This window comes from Eulemur rufifrons, chromosome 2 (genome assembly GCF_041146395.1).
Source record: "Eulemur rufifrons isolate Redbay chromosome 2, OSU_ERuf_1, whole genome shotgun sequence".
NCBI classification, from domain to species: Eukaryota; Metazoa; Chordata; class Mammalia; order Primates; family Lemuridae; genus Eulemur; species Eulemur rufifrons.
Window position 1 is genome coordinate 125,936,979 of NC_090984.1, and position 25,079 is coordinate 125,962,057.

General features: G+C 63.9%; 1 protein-coding gene across 4 annotated transcripts in view; it reads left to right on the forward strand.

The window, feature by feature from the left end:
• MTA1 (metastasis associated 1) overlaps positions 1 to 25,079 on the forward strand; it is a 43,529-nt gene that overhangs the window by 8,692 nt on the left and 9,758 nt on the right. For 3 of the 4 annotated variants that reach the window (XM_069490903.1, XM_069490910.1, XM_069490926.1), the window contains exons 2-8: positions 9,567 to 9,634; positions 13,194 to 13,287; positions 16,994 to 17,044; positions 17,594 to 17,720; positions 17,795 to 17,858; positions 20,240 to 20,357; positions 24,543 to 24,645. In XM_069490903.1, the coding sequence (XP_069347004.1) occupies positions 9,567 to 9,634; positions 13,194 to 13,287; positions 16,994 to 17,044; positions 17,594 to 17,720; positions 17,795 to 17,858; positions 20,240 to 20,357; positions 24,543 to 24,645 (625 nt within the window). The remainder of the gene's footprint in view (positions 1 to 9,566; positions 9,635 to 13,193; positions 13,288 to 16,993; positions 17,045 to 17,593; positions 17,721 to 17,794; positions 17,859 to 20,239; positions 20,358 to 24,542; positions 24,646 to 25,079) is intronic. The other variant, XM_069490918.1, reaches the window with a different exon arrangement.

A 25,079-nucleotide genomic window follows, 5' to 3' on the forward strand; every position in this document is an offset into this window, starting at 1 on the left:
GAAAGGAAATTTTTTTTTCTGAGCAGTAGGTCTCAACAGCGAGTCTTAAAATATTCAGTAAGCCATGCTGGAAACAGATGTGCTGTCAGCCAGGCTCTGTTGTTCCATCTCTAGAGCACAGGCAGAGTCGATTTGGCCTAATTCTGGGGGGCCCTGGGATTTTCAGAATGGTAAATGAGCAGTGGCTTCAACGTAAAGTCACCAGCTGCACTGGGCCCTAATAGAGTGAGCCTGTCCTTTGGAGCTATGGCAGTCCTAGAAGGCGTCTTCTTTCAGCAGAAGGCTGTCTGGTCTGGGCCGAAAACCTGTGGTTGGTGCGGCCACCTCCATCAGGGATCTTAGCTGATCTTCCGGATGACTCGCTGCGGCCGCCACGCCAGCGCTTGCTGTTGCATGTTCATGTGGTGGAGACGGCTTCTTCCCTAAACCTCACGAGCCAACCTCTGCCGGCCTCCAGCTTTTCTCTGCAGCTTCCTCGCCTCTCTCAGCCTTTACAGAATTGAAGAGAGTCAGGGCCTTGCTCTGGCTGAGGCTTTGGCTTAATGGGAATTGTCGCTGGTTTGATCTTCTATCCAGATCACTCAAACTCTCTCCATAGCAGCAATAAAGAAGGTTTTGCTTTCTTACCATTCGTGTGTTCACTGGAGTAGCACTTTTTTTTTTTTTTTAAGAGGCAGAGTCTCACTCTGTTGCCTTGGCTGGAGTGCAGTGGCATCATCATAGCTCACTGTAGCCTCCAACCACTGGGCTCAAGTGATCCTGCTTCAGCCTCCCGAGTAGCTGGGACTACAGGCGTGCACCACGATGCCTCGTTAATTTTTTTGATTTTTTTGTAGAGACAGGGTCTCGCTGTGTTGCCCAGGCTGGTCTGGAACTCCTGGCCTCAAGCAGTCCTCCTGCCTCAGCCTCTCAAAGTGCTGGGATTATAGGCATGAGCCACCACACTTGGCCCAGAGTAGCACTTTTAATTTCCTTCAGGAATTTTTCTTTTGCATTCAGACTTGACTGGTGCAGGAGGCCTGGCTTATGTGGGCACGGTGCCTGGTGCCCTAACACAGTTATAACAGGAACGTCAAAGTTCACTGGTCACCGATCACCGTGGCAAACAGATACAATAACGACCGGGTGTGAAACGTTTCGAGGGTTACCACGTGGGACACGAAATGCCAAGGGAGCACAGCAGCTGGGAAGGGGCCACCGCCGACCCTCGTGGGGGGGGGTGGGGGGTCGCTGCGTCTGCCGTGTGCGGCTGAGCAGAGCTTTGCCTGTGTCCACCCGTCCGGGCACGAGCCCAGCATCTCACCCTGTGCTGAGCCTTCACGCAGGGACCGGCCCATGGGCCTGAGTTTTGTATGACTGGCGAGCGAAGAATGGGCGTTACATTTTTTAATCATTGAGAAAAAAAATCAGAAGAATCCTTCATAATACATGGAAATTATATGAAATTCACATTTCAGTGCCCAGAGACAAAGTCGTGTCGGAACGCAGCCAGGCCGGTGCGGTTCCATCTATTCTTCAGCTGCGGCTGTGGGCGTGAACGATTGTGACGGAGACCGTCCGCGGAGCGTCTGGAAAAACCAGTGTGTCTCTGCTGTCACACTCAACGCGGGATACTTCACCTGTGGCCCTCAAAATGTGGGGGGTTTCTCCTCTCCAGCGGCCAGGCAGGCCTCCAGGGGACCCCAAGTGGGCGTCCTATAGTTTCTCCCAGTTCTGACACTGTGTGGAGGGCACCGTCCCACGAGACACCCCAACTCCTGTGCTGACCCCGAGCCCCGGATGTGGCCTGTGCTGCTGACCCTCGGGCTGTGAACTGCAGTCCCCCGACCCCTCTGTGGGGGGCACCCAGGGGGGCTCTTTACTTACGCTGACGGGTTTATTGCAAAGGATATTCCAAAGAAGGGGGGTGAGCAGCCAGACGGAAGAGACGCACAGGGCCAGCCACGTGGGAAGGGGCGTGTGGCGTCCATGCCCATCCAAGTACGCCACGCTGCGTCTATCCAGAAGCCTTCTGGATCTTTCTGGAGGCTTTACTGCGTAGGTACAATCGATTACATCCTTGGACGCTGGTGACAAGCTCAACCTTCAGCCCTCTCCCCTCTCTGAAGCCTCGGAGTGAGGCAGAACATCCCAGCCCCCGACCGTGCCTTGGCCTCTCTGGTGACCAGCCCCTAACCTGAAGGTGTCCTGGAGCCCCTGCCCGCTGTCCATCTCATCAGCATAACAAAAGGCCCTATTTCTGCAGAGATTTCAAGGGTTTTAGGAGCTTTGCCAGGAGACAGAGGCCAAATATGCATCATTGCATCATAAGGTCTCGTGGCCACCACTGGGCGCTGCTGCTCTGTGCCCTGCAAACCACTGACGCAGTCATGACTCGCCCGTGATTTGAGTGCCACCCGTGTCACCATGCCTCAACATACCCATCCTGGGGAAATGAGAAGAGCAGACTTTGAAAAAAAAGAAACTTAGGCCGGGCGCGGTGGCTCACGCCTGTAATCCTAGCACTCAGGGAGGCCGAGGCAGGTGGATCACTCGAGGTCAGGAGTTTGAGACCAGCCTGAGCAAGAGCGAGACCCCGTCTCTACTGAAAATATAGAAAGAAATTAGCCAGACGACTAAAAATATAGAGAAATAATTAGCCAGGCATGGTGGTGCACACCTGTAGTCCCAGCTACTCGGGAGGCTGAGGCAGAAGGATCACTTCAGCCCAGGAGTTGGAGGTTGCTGTGAGCTAGGCTGAGACCATGGTGCTCTAGCCTGGGCAACAGAGCAAGTTCTGTCTTTAAAAAAAAAAAAAAAAGGAAAACATTTCTCAATGGGAGATCCAAGAAAGGAAGAATAAAAAAAAAAAGAGTGGACTTTGAATATTGCAGTTTAAGGCACAATGGCATGTGCCTCATTTGTCATTGCCTAAGATGGCAGAGCATTGCTTATTATCCAGTGATGTCATAGCCGTGGGAAGGGAACACCTGCAGTCCACGTTGGCGTGACCACGGTATTCCAGAGTCGCGGAAGAATAACGGTCAGAAAAGTTAGAAATTTAAAAGGGAGTATATCATTGCAGCAGAACTTCTTCACAAACACAAAAGATGAAAATGGGGATACAATTGAAGTAAGTTTCTGAGCAACTCATTTATTAGCTGAGCAAGGAAAGCACTTGCCAATGGTGAGGTAATGAAATGGTGTTTGATTTCAGCAGCCAGAGAAGTGTGGCCAGGAGAAATAGCCCTGTTTAAGATACTGGCCTTACGAAGGAGGAAGACCTTTGCTCCGGGAGGCGAGGACGTTGAGAGCGACGTGCAGCAGTGGGAAGGCAGAGCAAAGAGTTTCAGTGAGTTTTCCCTGGTTGTCAGCGAGTGGACGTGTTTCTGCTCTGTTGTTGGTTTTGGGGATCGCAGTGAGTTTGAAGCTCCTGAAGAATGAACCCCTGTGGAGAGTGTGCCTGGACCGAGTGCTGCCAAGGACACTTGCAGAGACACTGGGAAGGTGCTAATTTAGTGCAGCCTGGAGAGGAATCTGCTACGATGTGTTACACGTGGCGGCGGGAGAGCACATGGCCCAGAAAAGGGCCTGGCTGGGCCGATTTACAAAGCTGGTTAAAAATGTCAGGTGCTTAAAGCCTGCAGTTATTCATTCTGTTACTTGCTGGCAAGTACTTTGTGGTAAATGTTTGAGTCTGTCTTGCCTCCCTGAACCAGTATTGTCAGCAGTGAGCCTCCTTTGATCTCACGGACTTACCGTCGATGCTATGAATTTTTTTCAGAAATGGAAGCTACATATATTGAGTTGCCCTGCTACATACGCAGCTTGATGGCTTGGCAGTGGTTAAAAGTTTTATAGCTTTTTAAAAAAGTCAACACTTGAAATTGAAAATATTTAGAATGAGAAAAACCACTTTTAACCAGCATTATTAAAACACCGAGTGACTTTGGAAATTAGCTTTTGCTGAATACCTGATAATGTTCTTTATGAATTCATCCTAAAATTACAAGGCAAAACAAACAGTGATTTGCAAAACTCACACTGTGGAAAAGTCGTCTTGGCAACAGATACACGGTCGAGTCCCACGCGGCTCCTTGCCGGCCAGAGGTCGAGGGGGAGGCCGGGTCCCCGCCAGCACGCGGCGTGTAGCGGCTCCTTCCCTGGGCTGACACCAGCCCAGCACTGCGCTTTGCACTTGGACGCAGGCACACGCAAGTGTGTTGGGGGGTGAAGGTGATTGGTCTGATAATCACACGCTGTAGTTTGGGGTCCCCAAGACCACCCTGAGCTTCCGTAATTTCCTGGAGGGGCTGGCGGGACTCAGCGACGCGGCCGCCCTCAGGGTTACGGTTCACTGGGACAAAAGGGTCCCCACTGCAGTCGGCAAGGGCGAGAGGCACAGCAGGCGGGCCCGGGCGAGGCCAGGCGGCGGCCCTCAGTTGTCCCGTCCCCGTGGGGTCCTGGGCAGTGCTCAGTTCTGGCGGCAGTGTGTGACGGCAGGTGTGAAGTGCTGCTGACCAGGGCGGCCCACCTGGGCCTGGTGTGCAGACTCCGTGGGCGGCTGGTCGCGCGCCGTGGCCAACCCCTGTGTGGCTGCCCTTCCTCGCTCAGCCTCTGGCCCCTGCGGAGGTCAGGCGGACGCCACGTGGCCAAGGCCCCTGCTGTAAATCGCGTCGTTAGCAGGGCCGGTCTGGCCCGGCCTAGGGCCTCAGCTAAGCCCCCGGGAGCAGGTTGAGGGGCCTTTGGAAGGGGCCGTGTGTGGGCAGCCCGGGCGGACGTGCTGGCGGAGAGGCGTCCCGGGGAGAATCTAGCGCCGCGCTGGGACCGCCTTCCACGCGCTGAATATACCCGGTCACCCACTCGGCCCTCCAGGTCAGCATCTGGCAGTACCTGTGTGTGCAGAAAGATGGTTTTTTGTTTGTTTGTTTGTTTTTTTGACGGAGTCTCGCTCTGCTGTCCAGGCTAGAGTGCCGTGGTGTCAGCCTAGCTCACAGCAACCTCAGACTCCTGGGCTCAAGTGATCCTCCTGTCTCAGCCTCCCGAGTAGCTGGGGCTACAGGCATGCGCCACCATGCCCGGCTCATTTTTCTATATATATTTTTAGTTGTCCATATAATTTCTTTCTGTTTTTAGTAGAGACGGGGTCTCGCTCCTGGCTGGTCTCAAACTCCTGAGCTCAAAGGATCTGCCCCTCCTCAGCCTCTCAGAGTGCCAGGATTACAGGCGTGAGCCACCGCGCCCGGCCTAAAAGATGTTTAAAGATGAAACACAGAAGCTCTCGGCCGGGCGCGGTGGCTCACGCCTGTAATCCCAGCACTCTGGGAGGTCCAGGAGGGTGGATCACTCGAGGTCAGGAGTTCAAGACCAGCCTGAGCAAGAGTGAGACCCCATCTCTACTAAAAATAGAAAGAAATTATCTGGCCAACTAAAAATATATATAGAAAAAATGAGCCGGGCATGGTGGCGCATGCCTGTAGTCCCAGCTACTCGGGAGGCTGAGGCAGGAGGATTGCTTAAGCCCAGGAGTTTGAGGTTGCTGTGAGCTAGGTTGAGGCCATGGCACTCTAGCCCGGGCAACAGAGCGAGACTCTGTCTCAAAAAAACAAAAAAACAAAACAAAAAAAAAGCAGCTCTCGCCGCAGGTCAGCATGAAGAGGTGCACGTTTGCAGCTGGTTTGGGTTATAGGTAGCACTAACTTTGAACCCAGTTGGGCTAAACGTCACCTCCCACGACAGAGTTCAGGACTTCTCGTTAGCACATCTGTATCATGGGAAATTGTACTCAATTATTTTTAATTTTATTGGCGAGAACTTTGTGGAACTGTCTTACGCTAGTTACAGCGGTACCTACGTACCGTGCTGGGTTTGGCCTCCGGCCGCACAGCCTGGACCGTTTCCTCCCTGGGCCTTTACGGAAGTTTGTCAACGTGTTTTAATCGTGACACCCTCTGGGTTGCCACTTGCTTAGATCTTGGTTGATCTTTCTCACCAGCGTCTTACGTTAATAGTTTCCAGCATGTAGGTCTTTGCACAGATCTTTCAATCTTTGAAGATCTGCAGATCTTTTACAAAATTTATACTTAAATATTTAATTTCTCTTGGTGCTATCATAAACGGTACTTTTGAAGTTTCAGTTTCCAAGTGTTTGATAGTAGTACGTAGAAATAGCACTGGTTTTTATCTGTTGACCTCTGTATCCTGTGAGCTTGCTAAACTCTTAACATTAATCTTAGTAGTTTTTTCGGTGGATTCTCTGGGAATTTCTGTATAGGTAACAGTGTCCTCTGCACAGTGAAAGTTTGACTTCTTCCTTTCCGGTCTGTGTGCCTTTCATTTATTATCAGTAATGTTTTCTCCGCACTTCCCTGCCTGGGCCCTCCGCGGTGGTCAGCGGCAGCGGAGCGGGGACGTCGGTGGCTCGCTCCGGCTGGGGAGTGTCCCCTACTCGCTGGCTCGCGTGGAGATGCCAGCCGCGGGATGTGTTGGAGTTCGTCTGTTCAGAGGGTCCTGGTTCTTCTTCCTGCTGTCAGCCGGATGAGTTGCGTTGAGTTCTGAGTGTGGAGCCGACCTCGGGCCCAGGTGCGTCACGGCGGCTGAGCGCGCTGGCCCCTCCCAGGGTGCCGGGTTCGGGGTGCCGGGTTCGGGGTGCCGGCGCCCGTGGGACGTTTGCCGCTGCGTTTGTGCGGGTGTCTCGCGCCGTCTCTACCTGGTTGTGGTGTCAGCGCGGTGGTGGCCTCGCTGTGAGCCGGGGACTGTTTCCTCCTCTCTTTTCTGGAGGAGCTGGTGCAGGATTGGTGCTACTTTCCCCGCAGCTGTTTGGTAGAATTCGCCGGCAACGCTGTCTGGGTCTGGAGCTTCTGTTGTTGAAATCCGGTCTCTTTGGTCTGCACGGGGCCGTTCCTCCTGCGAGAGCTTTGGCAGTTCCTGTCTCTCCATAGATTGGTCCGTTTTACCCGAGGTGGGGTCCCTGGCCTCAGCTCTCGGACACCTGGGGCCCGGGCTCTGCGGTGCCGCCTCCCCCACCCCCACGCTGGCTGCTGGGGCCCCTCCCTGTTTATCAGCCTGGCTGTGGATTTGTCAGTCGCTCTTAGAAACAATCGGATTTTGGTTCCTGTGATTTTTGTTTCTCTGTTTTCACGTTGATTTTTGCTCTCTATTTATTTTTTAAATTAATTTTTTTAGAGACAGAGTCTCACTCTGTCGTCCAGGCTGGAGTGCAGTGGTACAATCACAGCCCACTGCAGCCTCCAACTCCTGAGCTCAAGCAATCCTCCCGCCTCAGCCTCCTGAGCAGCTGGGACTACAGGTGTGCACCACCATGCCTGGCTAATTTGGTGTTTTGTTTTGTTTTGTTTTGTTTTTTAGAGATGGGGTCTTGCTATAGTGCCCAGCCTGGTCTCAAACTCCTGGGCGCTAGTGACCTTCCCACCTCAGTCTCCCAAAGTGCTGTGATTACAGGTGTGAGCCACCATGCCAACCTGATTTTTGCTCCTTACTATTTACTGACTTCTTGCTTTATTTATTTATCCACTTATTAAAGCATAATTTATATTCAGTATAACTGACTCCTTTTAAGTGCACAGTTCTGTGGATTTTGGCAAAATTATAATATATAGTTGCGTTGCTGCCACCGCCATCGTGACACAGAACAGTTTGCCCTCCACGTTCCCCAGACCGCCGCACGGCCGCTCCTGGTTCGCGCGCCGGCTTCCCCTGCGAGCGGTTCGCGCGTGGCCCGGCCGCCTTCCCCGGGAGGCACCGTCGAGTGGGCCGTGTCCTGTGGTTACCAGGACTTCGTTCCTGGTCGCAGTCGAGGACTCTGCCATGGAATGGACGGACCCCCCAGATTGAGAGGGGGCTTGTCTGTTGCCTGATGTGGGGACATTTGGTTTTTGCCCAGTTTTTGGCAAGTTCAAATAATTGTTTTGGGCTTAATTTGCTCTTTATCTGCTTCCTTAGAGTAAAAGCTTAGATTATTGATTGGAGACCTTTTGTTTTAAAATAGCTTCATTGAGATATCTACATGTGGAAGAATTCGCCTGCTTTGTGGGTGCAATTCAGTGGGTTTTAGTATTTTGGAGTTGGACAAGCTTGGCCACAATCCTAGTTCACATCGTTTCAATCACCCTGGAAAGAAACCTGGCCCCGTGGCCACTTCCGCAGCCCTCCCTCCCCCTGAGAGCCGTGGCTGTGTCCCTGTGGGTCCCTAACGGTGCCGTGGCACCGTGTGGCGGCACAGCCCTGTCTGCGCTCGCTGTGTCGCTGGGGCAGCCCAGGTGAGCTGAGGGAGCAGTGTGCGTAGGTTGTGACTGCACGTGTGTGCTCACCCCGGTCCGTGCGTGCAGTGCGTCCTCATGGGGGTGTGAGTGCAGGTGCGTCCTCGTGGGGGGTGTCTGCAGGTGTGTCTTGGGGGGGGTGCGTGCAGGTACGTCCTCATGGGGGGGTGCGTGCAGGTACGTCCTCATGGGTGTGTGTGTGCAGGTGTGTCCTCGGGGTGGGGGTGCGTGCGGGTGCGTCCTCACAGGTGCGTCCTCGCAGGTGCGTCCTCGTGGGGGTGTGTGCAGGTGCGTCATCGTGGGGGGGTTGTCTGCAGGTGCGTCCTCGTGGGGGTGTGTGCAGGTGCGTCCTCGTGGGGGTGTGTGCAGGTGCGTCCTCGTGGGGGTGTGTGCAGGTGCGTCCTCGTGGGGGTGTGTGTGCAGGTGCGTCCTCGTGGGGGTGTGTGCAGGTGCGTCCTCGTGGGGTGTGTGCAGGTGCGTCCTCGTGGGGGTGTGTGCAGGTGCGTCCTCGTGGGGTGTGTGCAGGTGCGTCCTCGTGGGGGTGTGTGCAGGTGCGTCCTCGTGGGGGTGTGTGCAGGTGCGTCCTCGTGGGGGTGTGTGCAGGTGCGTCCTCGTGGGGGTGTGTGCAGGTGCGTCCTTGTGGGCGTGTGTGCAGGTGCGTCCTCGTGGGGTGTGTCTGCAGGTGTGTCCTCGTGGGTGTGAGTGCAGGTGCGTCCTCACAGGTGCGTCCTCGTGGGGGCGGCGGCCGGTCTGGACTTCCTGGGCCTCAGGGTGATCTTCTAGCTCTCTGTCTGGGGAGGACGCTGGAGCCGTACGTTTCGTCACTGAGGGAAGAGTTGTATTCTCCTGACGGCCCATCTCGGGGGACCCTGCAGGGTCACCATGGTCCCCTCAGGCTCCTGGTGTCCCCGAGCTCTGATGACAGTGGCCCTGTAATTTCTAGAGTGACACTGCCCCAGTTCTGCCCCGGCCACTTTCTGGCAGTTGCTGTTTTTGTTGCTGGAGGGAAGGGGGAGACGGTGGCTCTGGGGACGCGGTGCCTGCGCTGGCAGCAGCCTGTGGGGAGGTGTCCCCACGGTCCAGCAGCCCCTGCCACCGGTGGGTTCTGGTCTCATACCCTCTGGTGTGGGGGCTTCGCCTGCCCCACGCCCTCTGCCCCCTGCCCTGGGGGTGCGGCCGAGGCCTGGCCTGGCGGTGGGCGGTGCGAGGGGCTCGGGGGGCTCGGGGGGTTGGGGGGGCTCGGGGGGCTCGGGGGCCCGGGGGGCTCGGGGGCCCGGGGCCGCAGGCTGACGCTGTCTCTGTTTGCAGACTACGTCTACTTCGAGAACTCCTCCAGCAACCCGTACCTGATCCGCAGGATCGAGGAGCTCAACAAGGTAGCGTGCGCCCCGCGCCGGCCTGTCACTGCAGCAGGGGGGCTGTGTGGTGTCGTCCCTGAGGGGGGAGTTGTATTCACCTGACACCCGTTCCCGGGGGACCCCCAGGGCTCACCGTGGCACTCTCTGGGCTCCTGGTGCTGTCTCTGTCCCCGAGCTTGGACGGGGCTGCCCCGTGGGATGAGACCGCGGCCCTGCGCCCCAGAGTGGGTGGCCTTGGGCAGCCGCCGCCTGCCAGGCCTTGGTGGCTCGGCTGCTGTGTCACTGCCTGGGCCTGGGCCTCCCCCGGACAGACTGAGCGAGGGTCCCGGTGGCTGCAGGTGGGGCCTCCTGAGGCTTCCTTGGGGGTGCTCAGGGCAGCGCGTGGCCTGGGGGGCCCCAGAGGCGCAGGTGTCCCCTGGGGGCCCGAGCAGATGGGATGATTGTGGAGACCGTCCAGAGACCGAGGCAGCAGTGCAGGGGGCGGCCAGCGGGCTGGGCCTGGCGTGGGGGCCGCCCCCCCCACCCGCACCTGCCCCGGCCTCCCCGCCCCCTCCCGTCGGCTCCCGATGCCTGTGAGGCCGGGGGGCGAACGCAGCCTGTCCCCCGCGGCACTGGGCAGCCCCTCCACCGCAAGCCACAGCTGCCGCCGGTCCCGGGTGGGGCCTCTGGTCGTGCCTGTGAGCTGAGGCTGGAGCGCGGCGCGTGGACACGTGTGCGCCAGGCCTGGCCCTGCGATCTCTGCTCTGCGCCCGGGTGGCCCCGCCTCTCCTGGGGGCTGCGAAGTGGGGGGCGGAGGCGGGCCCACCCCCACTGTGGACACAGGCCCAGCAGAGCAAGGGGGTGGTGCCCGGCATTCACAGGTCCCCGTGTGCCCCAGAGACCTCGCCCTGCCGCCGCTCCCTCGCCACCTCCAGCTGCCGGCGCCACCCGTGTGGCCTGGGGGCACCTTGGTGTACCTGCGAGACGCTGCTTCCCTGGCCCCCGGGCCTGGTGGCCGCAGTGACTTGGGAGCCCTGGGATCAGCTGGGGCGCAGTGGGGCAGGGTGGTGGGCTGCCTCGGGCACCTCGGCCCAGCCTGGCACCAGGACGGCCTGTGGCTCTGGCCCGGCGGGTCCCTCAGGCCGGTGCTGCCCCAGCTGTGCTCACCCAGAGCCTTTCTCCAGAGCTTTGGTCACCAGCTTGGGGACAAGGAGAGTGGGCCCGGTGCCTGGCCCAAGCTCTTCTGGGGGGCCACCTGCCTCTCTTACGTTCAAGCTTCTCAGGCCCAGAAAGGCGTTGAGAGCTTCTCTGCGGCAGCCGGAGCCCCGGGGCTCCCCAGAACACAGAGCCCCGGCGGCGTCACCGGGCGTGGCAGCCGTGCACACAGCTTTCCTGCTGTCGGAGAGCTCCGGCGGCAGGAATCGCGGGATGTCCGGGGAGGGCTGTTAGGAGAGAGTGGAGCCGGGAGCAGGAGGGAACCGCAGGACGGCATGACGCCCCCAGGGCAGGTGACGTGCCCGAAACGCAGGATGAGAGGAAGGAGGTGGAGAGCGGACGAGAGGACCAGGTGGTGAAGTCGAAGGTGCTCTGGGAAAGTAGACGGAATATGCAACATCCCAGAACTGAGGAAAGTGGCCCCTCGAGGCATATTTTACAGTTTAGAACATGGATGGTGAAATGTTCCTCGAGAAAAAGCGGGTCTCGAGCCGAGGCCCGGGGCTCCCGCCGGACGTGCCTTCTCAGCGGCCCCGTCGCAGGCGGGAAGGCCGGGCGCGGAAGGTGGACGGCGAGGTTTCGGCGCCTTTGCAGGAAGGTCGTGGCGGCCGTGCTGGGAGGGAGGGCCAGGGCCCTGGGACGCCCAGGAGGACGCGTGGGCCGGTGCCGTCTGCTGCTCCTCAGGGGCTCTGCTGCCGAGCGTCGTGGGAGAACCGGCGATGGTGGTGGTTGGCCTCAGGCGACAGCCACACAGGCAGCAGAGCAAGGACGTGGCGGCGTCAGCTCTGTCACCTCTGCCTTGTCCACAGTCGTGACGCAAGCACTGAAGTGACTGGATCGCAGTTGCGGTGTGGCGAGGGTGGGTGGCGTGTGCGGGCGGAGAGGCCCCGTCTGCAGCGACAGGCTGGAAGCAGTCGGGCCAGCGCCTGCGGTCGGCCTGCTGCGCAGAAATACCGGAAATCCGGGAGCAGCCAGGTGGCTTCCCCGGGCGGGCAGCTGTCGCTGTGTGCCCTTAAGTTTCCTGGCCCGCCTGGACGCTCCAGACCCCCCGGGATCACGGTGATACCGTCTGCATTTAAGTATTAATGCTGGCCGGGCGCGGTGGCTCACGCCTGTAATCCTAGCACTCTGGGAGGCCGAGGCGGGTGGATCATTTGAGCTCAGGAGTTCGAGACCAGCCTGAGCAAGAGCGAGACCCCGTCTCTACCAAAAAAATAGAAAGAAATTAGCCGGGCTTGGTGGCGCATGCCTGTAGTCCCAGCTAGTCGGGAGGCTGAGGCAGGAGGATCGCTTGAGCGCAGGAGTCTGAGGTTGCTGTGAGCTAGGCTGACGCCACGGCACTCACTCTAGCCTGGGCAACAGAGAGACTCTGTCTCAAAAAAAAGAATGAATGCTTTTTAATCCCGTAATGGGGGGCCATGTCGGGGGGCCCAGGAGCACCCTGACCAGCGGGATGAAGAAAGTGGCCTGGGGCCGTGGCTCAGCGCGGCGCCCACGCGGCTGTGCACGGTGGGGGACGTGGCGCTGTGGGGCGGGCCCCGCCCGGGCTGGGCTGCGCCGGGACCAGGCCCTCTGCTTCCTGCGACAGTTGGCAGCGCGCCGAGCAGTTCCGCGACGACTGGCCTGCGGTCTGCACGGTCCTCGCCCTGCTGAGGATTGTGTGTGAACCCCAGCGAGTTCCCTGGCAGCCTCTCACTCCAGTCCTGCCGCGCGGGCGTTTGCAGCTCAGCCGACTCGGAGGGTCCACAGAGTTGAAGTTCGAGCACCTGGGGTTTGGGCTCCAGGTCCCACCTGGGCTCTTCTCTGTTTCTGATGCTGATCCGAGTCAGGGCTGCACCCGTGGCTGTCCTCCACGGCTCACCGCCGGGTGCAGAGGGGCAGGGTCAGCTCCGCCACCTGGCCCAGGGCAGAGAGCTCCACGGCCAGAGAGCCGTCCCGAGGACCGGCGCTGAGCAGGCAGGGGCTGGCCGGGAGGAGACCCTGCAGGCCCCGGCTGTGGCCCCCGGCCAGGGTGGCGCCTGCCATGCCTGGAGGAGCTGACCAGGACCGTGCCGGCTTGGTGGGGACACATTCTCTGGGGTTCTCAGGTGGTGCCCACAGGGACCAGGGGTCGAGAGGAGAGGGAGGGTCGAGATGTGGGTTGAGGTCCCTCCCGTGTATCCCCTCCCTGGGTCCTCCCAGCCCCCGCCCCGGGGCCTTTGCCGTGCTCTGGGACTGGGTCCCTTTGTGACGTGCCTGTTGCTGGAGTCCCGACAGGGGACGTGGCTGCTCCCGGGGTCCTCAGATGGGGCCAGGGCGGGGACGGCCGCGGCCGGTCTGGAGCCCCCCGGGGAGCCGCGCGGCCGGTGCTGTGTCTCTCAGGGGCCTGTGCCTTGCGTTGCAGACGGCCAACGGGAACGTGGAGGCCAAGGTGGTGTGCTTCTACCGGCGGCGGGACATCTCCAGCACCCTCATCGCCCTGGCCGACAAGCACGCAAGTGAGTCCCGGTGCCCGGTGGCCTCCTGGCGGGGAGGGTGGGGGTGCGGGGCTGGCGGGTCCTGCCACCCCCCGGGCTCGCTCTCGGGGTCCTGGCCTCACTGGGCCACCTTCCGCCTGCCTGCTCCGTCCTCTCCTCCGCAGCCGCCGCGGGTCTGTGCACCTGCCGAATCGCGGTGGGGCCCGTGCAGGGCTCTGGCCTCCCTTCCCCACGGGCCAGGGTAGATGAAATCTCTCCACCGCGTCCCTTGGGGTCTCGACGGCCCCTCTGGAGGAAGTGGGTCTGCCTCTCTCCGACATCCTGCGTGTGCTTGTGGGGCCGGCTGGGTGTAGGTTGTTGGTGGAAGGTTCTTGTGTTTCTTTTATGATCACTTGGAGGCTTCTCAGATCTGGCGGGACCGTCCCCCTGACGTGTCGGGAGGGGGCGGTGCTGCCCAGGCCAGGAGGCTGCAGCTGCTGCCCGGACCTGCAGCGACGGTGCTGGTGTCACCGAGCAGCGTCTCAGAAAGCCCGGTCCCTGCCCGCCTCTGTACAGTTCAGACCTGAGCCTGCCCTGGGGGGGCTCGCAGGGGTGGGGCTCCCGGACCGAGGAATCGCGCCCTCGCGGTCGTGGCTGGGCCCGGCTGACTCTGGAGCAGGTGCCCGAGCACTGGGAGCCCCCACGTGGCGGGTGAGCCAGGGCCGCCCGGCCCCGGGGCCGCTGCTGGTTTGGGAGCGGCACAGGCTGGGGCGCCGGGGAGGCCCTGACTCACCAGGGCTGCCAGGCCGGCCGGGCACGCCGGCGCCATGACGCAGCCACACTGGGTCCCTCCCGCCAAAGGGCTCCTGGGGGGCGGGGGGCGGGGGCACAGCAGACGCGCGGCAAGTTCCTCGCTGCCACTTGTACCCCGTCACCCAGGTGAGACCCCCCAGCCCGTGAGGCCCCCTGGGCCTGACTGGGAACGTCACTTTCCGTGAGTCTATTAGGAGCCGTCCCCGGTGTCTCCTTGTCACCGGGTGGGCTGCAGCCCCAGCTCCCAGTGGGCGGGGGTCCGGGCCCCCCGTGGCGGTGCTGGAAGGCCCCTGGCACTGTTCGCCGCCCCGGGTGCTGCGGGTGAGGGCAGGACCGCAGCCAGGCCTCCTCCCTGCCTCTGGGGCGTTAGGGACTCGCTGTGGTGTCCCCCCCCCCCCCCGCCACCCTGGGTGGGGCTCCCTGCGGGACCCCCATGCTCCGTCAGCTTCTGCTGGGGGTTGGGGCCCAGGCGGTTGCTCTGGGAAGGAGGGTGGGTGTGGGCGCGCCTCCCCTCCCCCGTCGCACGGCGCGGACCCTGTCCTCAGTGCCCCGGTGGACACGGGCGGGAGCTGCCCGGGGGTCAGTGCAGCGGGCCCCGGCACGGGTGGGGTGAGCCCCGGCAGCCCCACAGGCTGTGGGCGCGGGGCTGGCCCAGAGGGAGCAGCCAGTTGCCACAGCCTCCCTGGCTCCGTGGGACAGTCGGGCCCTGATCACCTGCCCCGAGGAGGGATCGCTGGCGCTGGGCACCGCCTGGACCCCCCAGCCCAGACGCTGCAGCCTCCAGGTGCCAAGGAGCAGAGATGGGGGTCGCGGGTGCACGAGCAGCGTGTCTGGAGGGCCTGGTGGCTCAGCACTGGTGTGGCCCCGCAGGTGCCAGCACGTCTGCGGCAGGGGCGGCTCCTCCACCACATCGGGGGCCGTTCTGCTCTGTCCTGGGGTGCTGTGGGGACTGCTGGCTGGCTGGGTGGCCGCAGCGCAGCCCTGCTGTTCCCGTGGCCCAGGGAAGTGCGTGTCACCATGGAGCCGGGCGTGTCCATGAGCAGCGCAGAGTGACTGCGGTCCCCGTCCCTGGGCACCTAGGGCCACCAAGACGGCTCCAGGAGGGACCCCAGCCTGACGCCACTGCGGGTGTCAGAGGCGCGGGTTTCCCAGAGGGGCCTCCTTGGAACTGGCAGGACAGGCAGACGGTGGCATCCCAGCCCACATGCGGCCCCCGAGGTGCCTGGCAGAGCCACCTTGGGCCTCACTCCCTGGATAGCTGTCCGGGCAGCCCCTCTGTGCGGTCGCTGTGAGCTGAGGCCAGCTGCAGGGAGCAGACGTTGTGGGTGACGTCGTGGGTGACGAGGTCTGCCGGCCCCAGAGGGGCTCAGACCCTGGCCCGGCCCAGCTGCTCCATCTTGGAGGGACCCCTGCAGGGTCCACGCCCGTCCCACGGGCTGTCTGTCCCCGAGTGTCTCCTGTTCGTCTGGGAGCTCACCGAGCTGGGGGAGGGGGGCCCGGCTGTCCCCGAGCCCCACACTGGGGAGAGGTGCAAGGACCCCCAGGGGGGCCGCACGGCAGCCGCTGCGGCACAGATGCTCGTCCCTGGGTGCTGCCTTCGGTGGGGCTGTGGCCTGGCCCCGTAGGGCCGTCCTCCTGAGGGTTCGAGTGACAGGCAGAGGTGACCGCCCCTGGCACCCTCAGGGCGCAGCGTGGGGGTTCAGGAGCTTGCAGGGGGGGTGTTGGGCACAGCCTGCCCCGGCCCTGAGCCGTTCCTGAGGGTCCCACTGGGGGGCTTTGGAGCGTGAGGGGTGAGGGGCTGCCCTGCTGTCCCTTCCTGGTTTCTTTTCTTTTTTCTTTTTTCTTTTTTTTTTGAGACAGAGTCTCTCTGTGTTGCCCGGGCTAGAGTGAGTGCCATGGCGTCAGCCTCGCTCACAGCAACCTCAAACTCCTGGGCTTAAGCGATCCTCCTGCCTCAGCCTCCCGAGTAGCTGGGACTACAGGCATGCGCCACCATACCCGGCTAATTTTTTCTTTATATTTTTAGTTGTCCAGCTAATTTCTTTTTATTTTTAGTAGAGACGGGGGTCTCGCTCTTGCTCAGGCTGGTCTCGAACTGCTGAGCTCGAGCGATCCACCACTTCGGCCTCCCAGAGTGCTGGGATTACAGGCGTGAGCCACCGCGCCCGGCTGTGCCCCTGTTGAGGGGTGTCCTGGGGGCCCTGAGGCTGTGATAGGCCACACTCCAGAGCCCTGTTCTTGGGCCTCTCCTCGCCGCTATTGATCAGGGTACTGGCAAGGTGGGGGGGTCTCAGAGCCACTGTGGGCTTCTGTCCAGGCTGGGGAGGAATGTCACCTGGGACCCGAGGCCCTGGACGGCCCCTCCCTGCTCCGTGGGCAGGGGGCTCGCAGGGCAGGTGTGCAGGCTCCTGGGCCCACTGGGCGCCGCAGCACCCTGGCCTCAGTCTCAGCTGTGGGCGTCTGGGCACCACCCCCCCGCCCCCCGCCCCCGGCCGAGGTGCCAGCACTTCCCACAGCCACCACAGGGGGGCAGCAGAGAGCGGCAGATGGTGGGCGGGGCGGGGGCTGGGGTGTCCCACGGGCGGCCGGCGCTGGGCATCATGGGGACAGTGGGGACCCCACTCCACACCCCCACTTCTGGGGCCTGGGATAGGCCGGGGGGCATTTGGCTCTTTAGCACAGGCGGGGGCAGCTGAGGAGGGTCTCGCTCCTGACCCTTGGAGGGGGCGGCGGTGGGCCCCCTGGGGGGCGGGCCCGTGGGGGCCAGGCCGTCTGGCTCTGCCCTCGGAGGTGTGGGCACCAGGTGGGTGGCGGGAGGCCTGTGGCCCCCACGGCTGCCGGGCCCCTGGCCACGCCGCCCTCGGCCCGGGCCCTGGGCAGGGGCAAGCCTCCCGCGCCGGCGCTAACCCTGCCGTGGGCTCTGTCTGTTCTATAGCCCTGTCAGTCTGCTATAAGGCCGGACCGGGGGCCGACAACGGCGAGGAAGGTAAGGCGCCCACCTGTCTGTCCCGGGGCCGGGCGGGCCGCCCGCATGCCCGCTCCCTGCGTCCCTGCGTCCCTGCGTCCCAGCCTTGGCTGTGGCCTGGCCCCGAGGGGCGCCCTGCCGGTGCAGGGAGGTCTGCGGTGGGCTGTGTGGGCATCTGGCCGTGGGGCCTGGGGGACGGGGCACCTGCACAGAGGGCGTCTGCCCCTCGCCCTCCGGTCCTGGGCACATGGTAGCTGTGCCTCGGTTTCCCCTCTTGCTCTCTTGCCTGCTGCTTCCAAGGCCAATCCTGGACACTGTCCTCCCTTCTCTTCCTGCCCTGACGCCCTGTGGGGGTCCCGGGCCTTCAGGGCGCCTGGGCGTGAGGGCACGTTGGTGCCGGAGCACCTGCGGGGCCCGGCCAGGGCCGTGGTCGGCTGCCCGGGGGACACCGGGGTCAGCGGCATGAGCCCGGTGGCGGGGGGTGGGCAGGCGCAGGGCCGGCGTGGGGCCTCCGTCCGGGGGCTGTGCGTCCGCAGGGCCCTGCTGACCTGGGGCCTCCTCGTCCTTCAGGGGAAATCGAAGAGGAAATGGAGAACCCGGAAATGGTGGACCTGCCCGAGAAGCTCAAGCACCAGCTGCGGCACCGGGAGCTGTTCCTGTCCCGGCAGCTGGAGTCCCTGCCCGCCACCCACATCAGGTAGCCGCTGCTCCCCGCCCAGGGCCCCGCCGGGCTGCCCTCTCCCCTCCAGCCTGCTGGTCCTTCTCTTCCAGGGGCAAGTGCAGCGTCACTCTGCTCAACGAGACCGAGTCGCTCAAGTCCTACCTGGAGCGGGAGGTGAGGCCCGGCCCGCCTGGGCTCTGCAGCCAGGCCCGGGGCCCCCGTCGCTGGCCAGTCGGAGGGAAGTGGGGTTGGCGTCCTGAGCGTCCCTGCCGAGTGTCCTCTCGTGCGCTGCCACCCGAGTCCCGATCCTGAGGAGCGTGGGCTCCTCGAGCGTCCACCGCCTGCCCTGGGGGCCACTTGCTCCTGGATGACCGACGGGGGGAGGACAGGGCGGGGGAGGGGTGCGGGGGCCACCTGGGTCCCTGCAGGAGTGGATGGAGTCCCCGGTGGCCACTTCTGTCCGTGGTCCAAGGGGACCCCCAGTGCTGCCCTGTACACTGTGGGGTGCCACCCGCCAGATGCCCTCCCCAGGTCCTGGCAGCCAAAACCGTCCCCAGACGCTGCCCCGTGCCCCCGGGGAGCAGGACGGCCCCAGGGCGCGGTGCTGAGTGTCCGGAAGAAGTGGCTGGAGGGAAGGTGGGGCTTGGGGCCAGGCAGGTCAGAGCGTCTGGAGCAGCCAGTTACGTAGAGGACTTGTCCTGGTTTACGGGAAGACCTGGGCCCTGGCAGGGGTTGGAACCGTGGCCCGAGCCCCCACTCCCACCGTGTCCGGAGTCCCCCCTGTGCACATCCAGGGAGCTGGCGCCCCTCTCTCTGCCGTGGCCGGGCCACAGGTGTCCCCAGCTCAGCCCCACAGCCCTGCCCAGCCCTGAGGGGATGAGCTTGCTGCTGCCTCAAGGCCTGAAGCAGGCGGCCGGCGTGGGAATTGGGGTCCAGCGAGGACCGGGCTCTGGTCGGGGCCAGGCGGCCTGGGGAGACGGCGTTCGGGGGAGCAGGCGGGGTGCAGGGAGGTTATGGCGCCTGCCGGGCACGAGGCACAGCGCGGCAGGGCCCAGGCGGGACCTGCTTCCCCGGAGGCCAGGCCGGTTCCACCGGGTCGTGAGGGTGCCATCTGCGGGTCAGGCAGAGCCACGGAGAAGGCCGTGCTGCCCGTGGGCACAGAGGCCAATGTGAGCAGAAAGGCCGTCAGCGCTGTGCGTTCCCGGCTGGAGTCGGCCGGGCGGACACTTGCTCGGGACGGTGCTTGTCTGCAGGTGGCCCGAGCAGTCTTCCATGCTCACCGTACACTTAGCGGCTCTAAGTGGTGCAGGGTGTGGGTGACCCGACGCCCTCCTGGCGCTCGCGGCCTTTCCCGCTCTCAGTCCCGCGCAGATGGCGCCCGGTGGGGACAGCACTTAGCGGGTGGGGCGAGTGCGCAAAAGGGCCTGGCCGGGGCCCTGCGCCTGTTCCCGCCTCGCATGGTCCTCGCTGACGAGGTCCTGCCAGGCAGACTCTGGGGACGGGTAAACCAAGTCAGCAGCAGCAGCACACGGTGGAACCAGGCCGGCCCGGGCCGTGGCCCGCGCGCCACCCGGACGAAACACAGACCGCGTGGTTTTCACTAACTTAAAGAAACGGTGGCGGAATCTGAACGTGATGAAGGAATTTGGGGGAGAGCCGGGTCCTGTGGGTGCCCAGGCCGGGGCTCGCCCTGGACGGCCCGTCCTTCCCGGGGGGACGAGGCATCCGCCGCGGGGGGCGGCCTGACGTGCGGCGTTGCGGGGGGGCTGTGGAAGGAAAAGGCAACAGGTGGTTGTCAGCGGGGCAGGGACCTGGAACGAGGTTTTCTGGGAAAACCGAATCGAGTCGAGGAAGATGAAGGGGGAGCAGGCGTGAGCCCCCACGCCTGTCGCCGAGCGCTCTCGGCCAGGGCTGCAGGATGGTCGCAGGCCACGAACGCCGGCTCCGCAGCTGCCCAGGACCTGGGTGGGGAAGGCCCGGAAGGGCCCGGTCACACGAGTGCCACGCGAGGCCCGTGGTCGGGAGGGCCACGCCCAGTGCCCTTGTCAGCTGCTCTGTGGTGTTGCGTCCAGAACATTCTGTGACCGTCCGTGTGTTGACGTGTCCCGTGACGTGTCCACACGCCCAGGACTGTGGCCAGAGTGTGGCAGATTTGTGCCGTAGGGCCTCGTAGTCTTCCTTGCTCTTAAACACTGTTTTATAAAGCAGACGTCCAGTTGTCATGCTGCAAGGAGCGCTGGGTTTGTGTGTGGGAACCGCCGACCCAGATGGGGTCTCACTGGGCTGGACCGTCGGCCCCTTGCTGTTTCCGGGCGTCCCTTCCAGTAACACGGGGGTCTTTTCTCGCCCTCGGCCTTTGTACCTCTCTCCTCCTGTGGCCACAGCCTCCGCTGCAGAGTCGCCGGCAGGGGCCCCGAGACCCCCGGCTGTGGGCGTCTGTTTTTTTTCCCCCAGGCCCCTCCCCCCTGCCCCCCGGACTCAGGGCTCCCCGCGGCCCCCCGAGGGCGCGTGCTGACTGACGTGCTGACGCCTCCGCCTTGCGTGGTGTTTTCCAGGATTTCTTCTTCTACTCTCTAGTCTACGACCCGCAGCAGAAGACCCTCCTGGCGGACAAAGGCGAGATCCGCGTAGGAAACCGGTACCAGGCGGACATCACCGACCTGCTGAAAGAAGGTAGGCGGTGGGGGCACTGAGGCAGCCGGGGGCGCCGTCCTGGCTCCTTGGCGGCACTGGGTGTGCTGTGCCTGTGCCTCTGTGAGCCGGTGGCAGCCGCGCCCTGGCGCCTCCGCCTGCCCCTTGCAGGGCCCCCCTCCCGGCAGGCATGGCCGAGGCTTTGGAAGTCGGGGTCCCGGGGACCCCCCAGAACCTTGGAGCAGAACGTGCCGATTGGCTGTCCCTGGCGTGCTGAGACTGTGTCCTTTTGATAGTTGCTTTCCAGTACGTTTTAACGATCTTTTGTCCCCGAAAGTTTTCTTTGGAGGGATCCTCTGGTGTTTTGGGGGGTTTTGCCTGTGGGTGTCCGTCCCTCAAGACCAGCGAGGGGTGAGGGGCAGTGGGTGTGGCCGCGGCGCGGGGCCCGGGGACCTCCCCTCCTCCCGGCCCTCAGCAGCCTGGCACCGGGCGGCTCGCTGTGCCACCTTTGTTCCCAGCCCGAAGACCCGCCCTCCTGACGCTCGGGCGGGAGGGCCCGCAGCCCCGCTGGGCCGCGCCACGAGGCGGGCGGGCAGCTGTCGGCTCTGCCCTCGAGGGTCCGGCAGGGCCTCGGCGTCTCGGCCTCGGTGCTGGTTACGTGGCTGAGCTGGGACTCCAGGTTCTGGGAGATGGAAACGACGCCCCGTCGCTCTGAGAGTCCCTTCTCCGTGGGTGCCACCTGCATGTCAGGGCGGTGCTGGGACTGTGTCCACGGCGTCTCGTGTCTCTTCTTTTTGGTCACATGAGAGGGCGTGCCGCCGAGGCTTGCTGAGGGTCAGAGCCTTCCTCCGGCACCTGGGGGTTCCAGGGGGCCTGGGCCCGCCTCTCTGGGCAGGCGTCCTGACGGGGCCACTGTCCTGGTCTGTTTTTGGACCCTTGGGCCAAAACGGGGGTCAGCTGTGAATGGAGGGGCCTATGCGGTTGCCCGCTGCCCGCGGGCGAGCTCTGGGCCCAGGTCCTCACCGACAGCTGCTCCCGGCTCTGCAGCTGGCCCCGGGGGCTCCGGTCCTGGAGACTGTGTCCGCTCCCCCTTGCCAGTAGATGCCACCTGCTGAGCTCACGGCCCGTCTCCATCTCCTTCCTTCCCGTCGTCCCACATGGCCGTGTCGCCACGTGGTGTTAAAATAATCCTGAGCTTTTAACTGGGGGTCCCGTGGGGGCTCAGCCGCACAACTGGCGCACTGAGGTCTCTGTGTCCCTCTGGGGCATCGTCCTGGCCTCGCTCTGCGTCCCCTTGGGGTTGGCTGTGCTGGTCTCCGCAGACGACCAGTCCGGCCGTGGCGCATGGAACCTCCTGGGCTCCGTCCAAACGTCCAGCTGGGTTTGGCTTCTCCCCTGTCTCCCTGGGACGTCCTCGGGGTGAGCTCCGGGGCTCTGGAGCTGGGCCCCTCTGCTGGCTGCCCAACCCCGGGGGCCTCGTCTCCCAGGTGGACCACAGTGGTGACACCACCTCTGTTAGCAGCGGGCCAGCCCTGGCCAGAGCGTGCGCTGGGCCTTCGGGGGTCCCCCTCCCTGGTTCGCTCCTCAGGGGTCAGTGCGTCCCAATGGGCTCCCAGAAGGTGGCCATGCTGTGTGCCCTCGGTCCCATCAGGGCTGTGTCCCCTCGGTCCCCTCAGGGCTTGGCGCCCGCAGGCACGGGAACCTCAGGCCCGGCCTTCCCTCCGCTCCTCCCTCCTGGACTCGGCTGGGCACATGTGGCCAGAAGTGGCCCCTCGGGTGGCCCTCCCCCTCCCTCGAGTTCCTCACGTCACACGCGGTTCCCTCTCTGGCGTCACTGCCGGGCATCTCGTGCCCTGTGTTTTCCTCTGAGTCCTCGCTACGAGGGTCCGACCTGCCCGTCCAGAGCCGCCGTTCTGTGTCCCCGCTCTGAAGCCAGGCTCTGGCCTGCGTGCGTCCTTCGTCCCCTGCGGCCCCACCTGCTTGTCCTGCGTGGCTTGTTGCTCGGCTGCCCCCCGGGTTTGGTTTCTGCGGTTGAGGCTGAGAGGCGCGGTGCGGTGGGGCCGCACTTGCTGAGCGGTGGGCTGGCCCCGCATACGGAGACCCCCTCCCTGGCCGTCTGTCACTCCCGGGGGCGTCCTGGACACACTCACTCTGTCACACCAGAGCCGGGCGGCCCCTTCCCGCCAGCGCAGTGCCTGTCCTGCACGGCACCCTGGGGACCAGCGGCAGCGTCCCTGTGAGGCTGAGAACACCTGCTCCGAGGCTCCAGTGACCGGGCTGGTGGCCTTGAAGATGCTGTGCGGGGCGGGGGGGACGCCCGAGTCCCCGGCCTGGAGGGCGTCTGCCTTCCCGGCCCAGCCGAGGGGGAAGGGCCTGGTGGCCGCGACATCCAGTCGGAAGTAGCACAGCCACGGCTGGGAAACCCACGGGAACTTGCATCACGGTGGGGACCAGGGAAACGGTGGCCTGGAAGGTGAAAGGACGTCACCTGGAGCTCTGCTGGCTGGAATCCGTGCGGGCGGAAGAAGGAGCCTGAAGTCGGGCAAAGCCCCGGGTCTGACTTGGAGAGCGGGGGCCGTGCGGGAGCAGCCCTGCCCCTCCCCGCGGCTGCCACCTCCTGGTGCCTGGGCCACCCCCGTGACCTCACCGTCTGGTGGGAGGCAGAGAGAGTCATGTGGCTTCCAGAGCCTTCCCCACCTCCTGTAACACGTGTCCCTTTTTAGTGACACAAAACAGCACGCCTGCCTTTACTGCATGTGGCATTCCAGAGGGAACACGACTGTCCCAGGCAGTAGTGAGGGACAGGCTGGGGCACCGAGGGCCGACTCAGCTCCCGTCTCTGGGCCTGGCAGTTGCTGGGGTGGCACTGTGGCCCTCAGACCCCGGAATGCGAGGAGTTGGACCCCAGCTTCCCGGAGCACCCGGGCCCAGGGTGGGCGTCTCAGGGCAGTGTCCACACGGGAAGGAGACCACCCACGACGTGGGAAACCCCACCGTGGCACAGAGACAGGCCTCCGGCCGCCCGGCTCCCCCTGGGTCTGTGTGCGTCTCGCGCAGGGTCTCTCCCGGACCCCGGAACCTGGCTGGGCGCTGCCTCCCAGAGGCCACGAGGCCTGACCTCTGACACGCGGCCGAGGGCGCCCGGCCCTCGGAGGCCCAGAGTGGTTCCCTGCGGTGAGGGACGGATGTCTTCTGGGGACGTCGGCCCCGCCCGGCCCCGGGAGCTCACCGCGTGCGCCTAGAGGGAGAGAGTCCCCGGTCGGGAGACCTGTCCCTGCCCAGGGCTGAGGGGAGCTGACGGCGTCTTGCGGAGATGTGATAACGTGACACTTGATCCCGGCGCTGAATTGTGGACGTGGCCTCGGCCGGGGAGTCGGCCGGGGCGACCACAGGAGCGTCCTCCGCGGTTTCCCAGGGTCGGGCCTGGCCACGCCGAGGGCTCTTCCTGGCCCCACTGTTTGTTCTCTGGAGCAAAGGCTGCCCCATCAGGAGCCCTGGCGGCCCCTGCCCATGGCAGGCCGTGGCCACGTTCTCGCCAGCGTCCTGTGGGGGCTGTCCTGTCACCCCCCAGCTCCCCACAGGTCGGGGACGGGCAGGCTGGCAGGTGAGGCTCTGGCTGTGCCCGGGGCCTGACCTGGGGGGACAGGCGGGCCAGCGTGGGGCCTCGGTGCCAGAGGGTCCCTGCGAGCGGGTGTGCGCTCTGTGATGGGGGTCTTGACGTGGGACGTGACACGGGACCTTCCCTGGGGGTGGGGAGGGCGGGTCCATGGGCCTCTGTGACTTCGTACAGTGGCTCGTCACTCTTCGGCGTCTCAACATAAAAAGCGCGATTAAAACTTACAGATGCATCTTCCTTAGCCTGTGGTCCCAGCCGAGTGCAGAGCCCACGCGGGCGGTGGGTCGGGCCTGACCTGCCGTCTCCACGCCGCCCCTCCCCACACCACGGCCCCCCAGCCTTGGAGGGGGGCGACGTGTTCCCCCCTTGGGTGCCCAGCGTGCCCTGGGGCTCCGTGCGAGCACGCGTGTGCGTGAGCATGAGCGTGAGCGTGCGTTGCGGCCTCCCCCGGGCCTTGCCTCCGTGGCTCTCGCAGCCCGTCCCTCCCTCCGTCCCGGCAGCCCCCGGCACCCGGGTAGGAGAGGGCTGCGGCCCTCGCCCTGGGGCACCCGCTCAGAAGGGGCTTGCGGGAAGCCACGGTGGCTCTCAGCAGCCCTCACTCCTGCCTGCAGGCGAGGAGGACGGCCGGGACCAGGCCAAGCTGGAGACCAAGGTGTGGGAGGCGCACAACCCGCTCATCGACAAGCAGATCGACCAGTTCCTGGTGGTGGCCCGGTGAGTGCCCGGGCCGGGGATGGCCGTGGTGCTGCCTGCCCCCCAGGGCAGGACCCCACCGGGGGCCCCGGCCCTGCTCGCCTCACCCTGCAGTGGGCGTTGGGGATGTGGAGCCCACAGGCCCTCCCTGGGACCCCGAGTTCCCAGAGAGTCTCGGGAGGGTCCGGCCCAGGTGCTTCCGCTTCCCTGAGGGTGGAGTTGGCCCGCTGGGGCTGCTGCCTGTGGGCTGGGGCTGGCAAGGCCAGGCCGGGACGGGACAGTGTTTTCTCGAGCCCTGGCCTGCCCAGGCTGGCTGGAGACGGGCGGGGCTGCTGGGGAGGAAGGAGGCGGCCACGGCCCAGGGCCGCCGTCGGCGAGGGCCCGTCTGCTTTTCCTGCGAGCAGCTCAGGGGGCAGAAAGAAGCCTGGGGGAGAGCAGGGGGAGCTCAGGGTTCC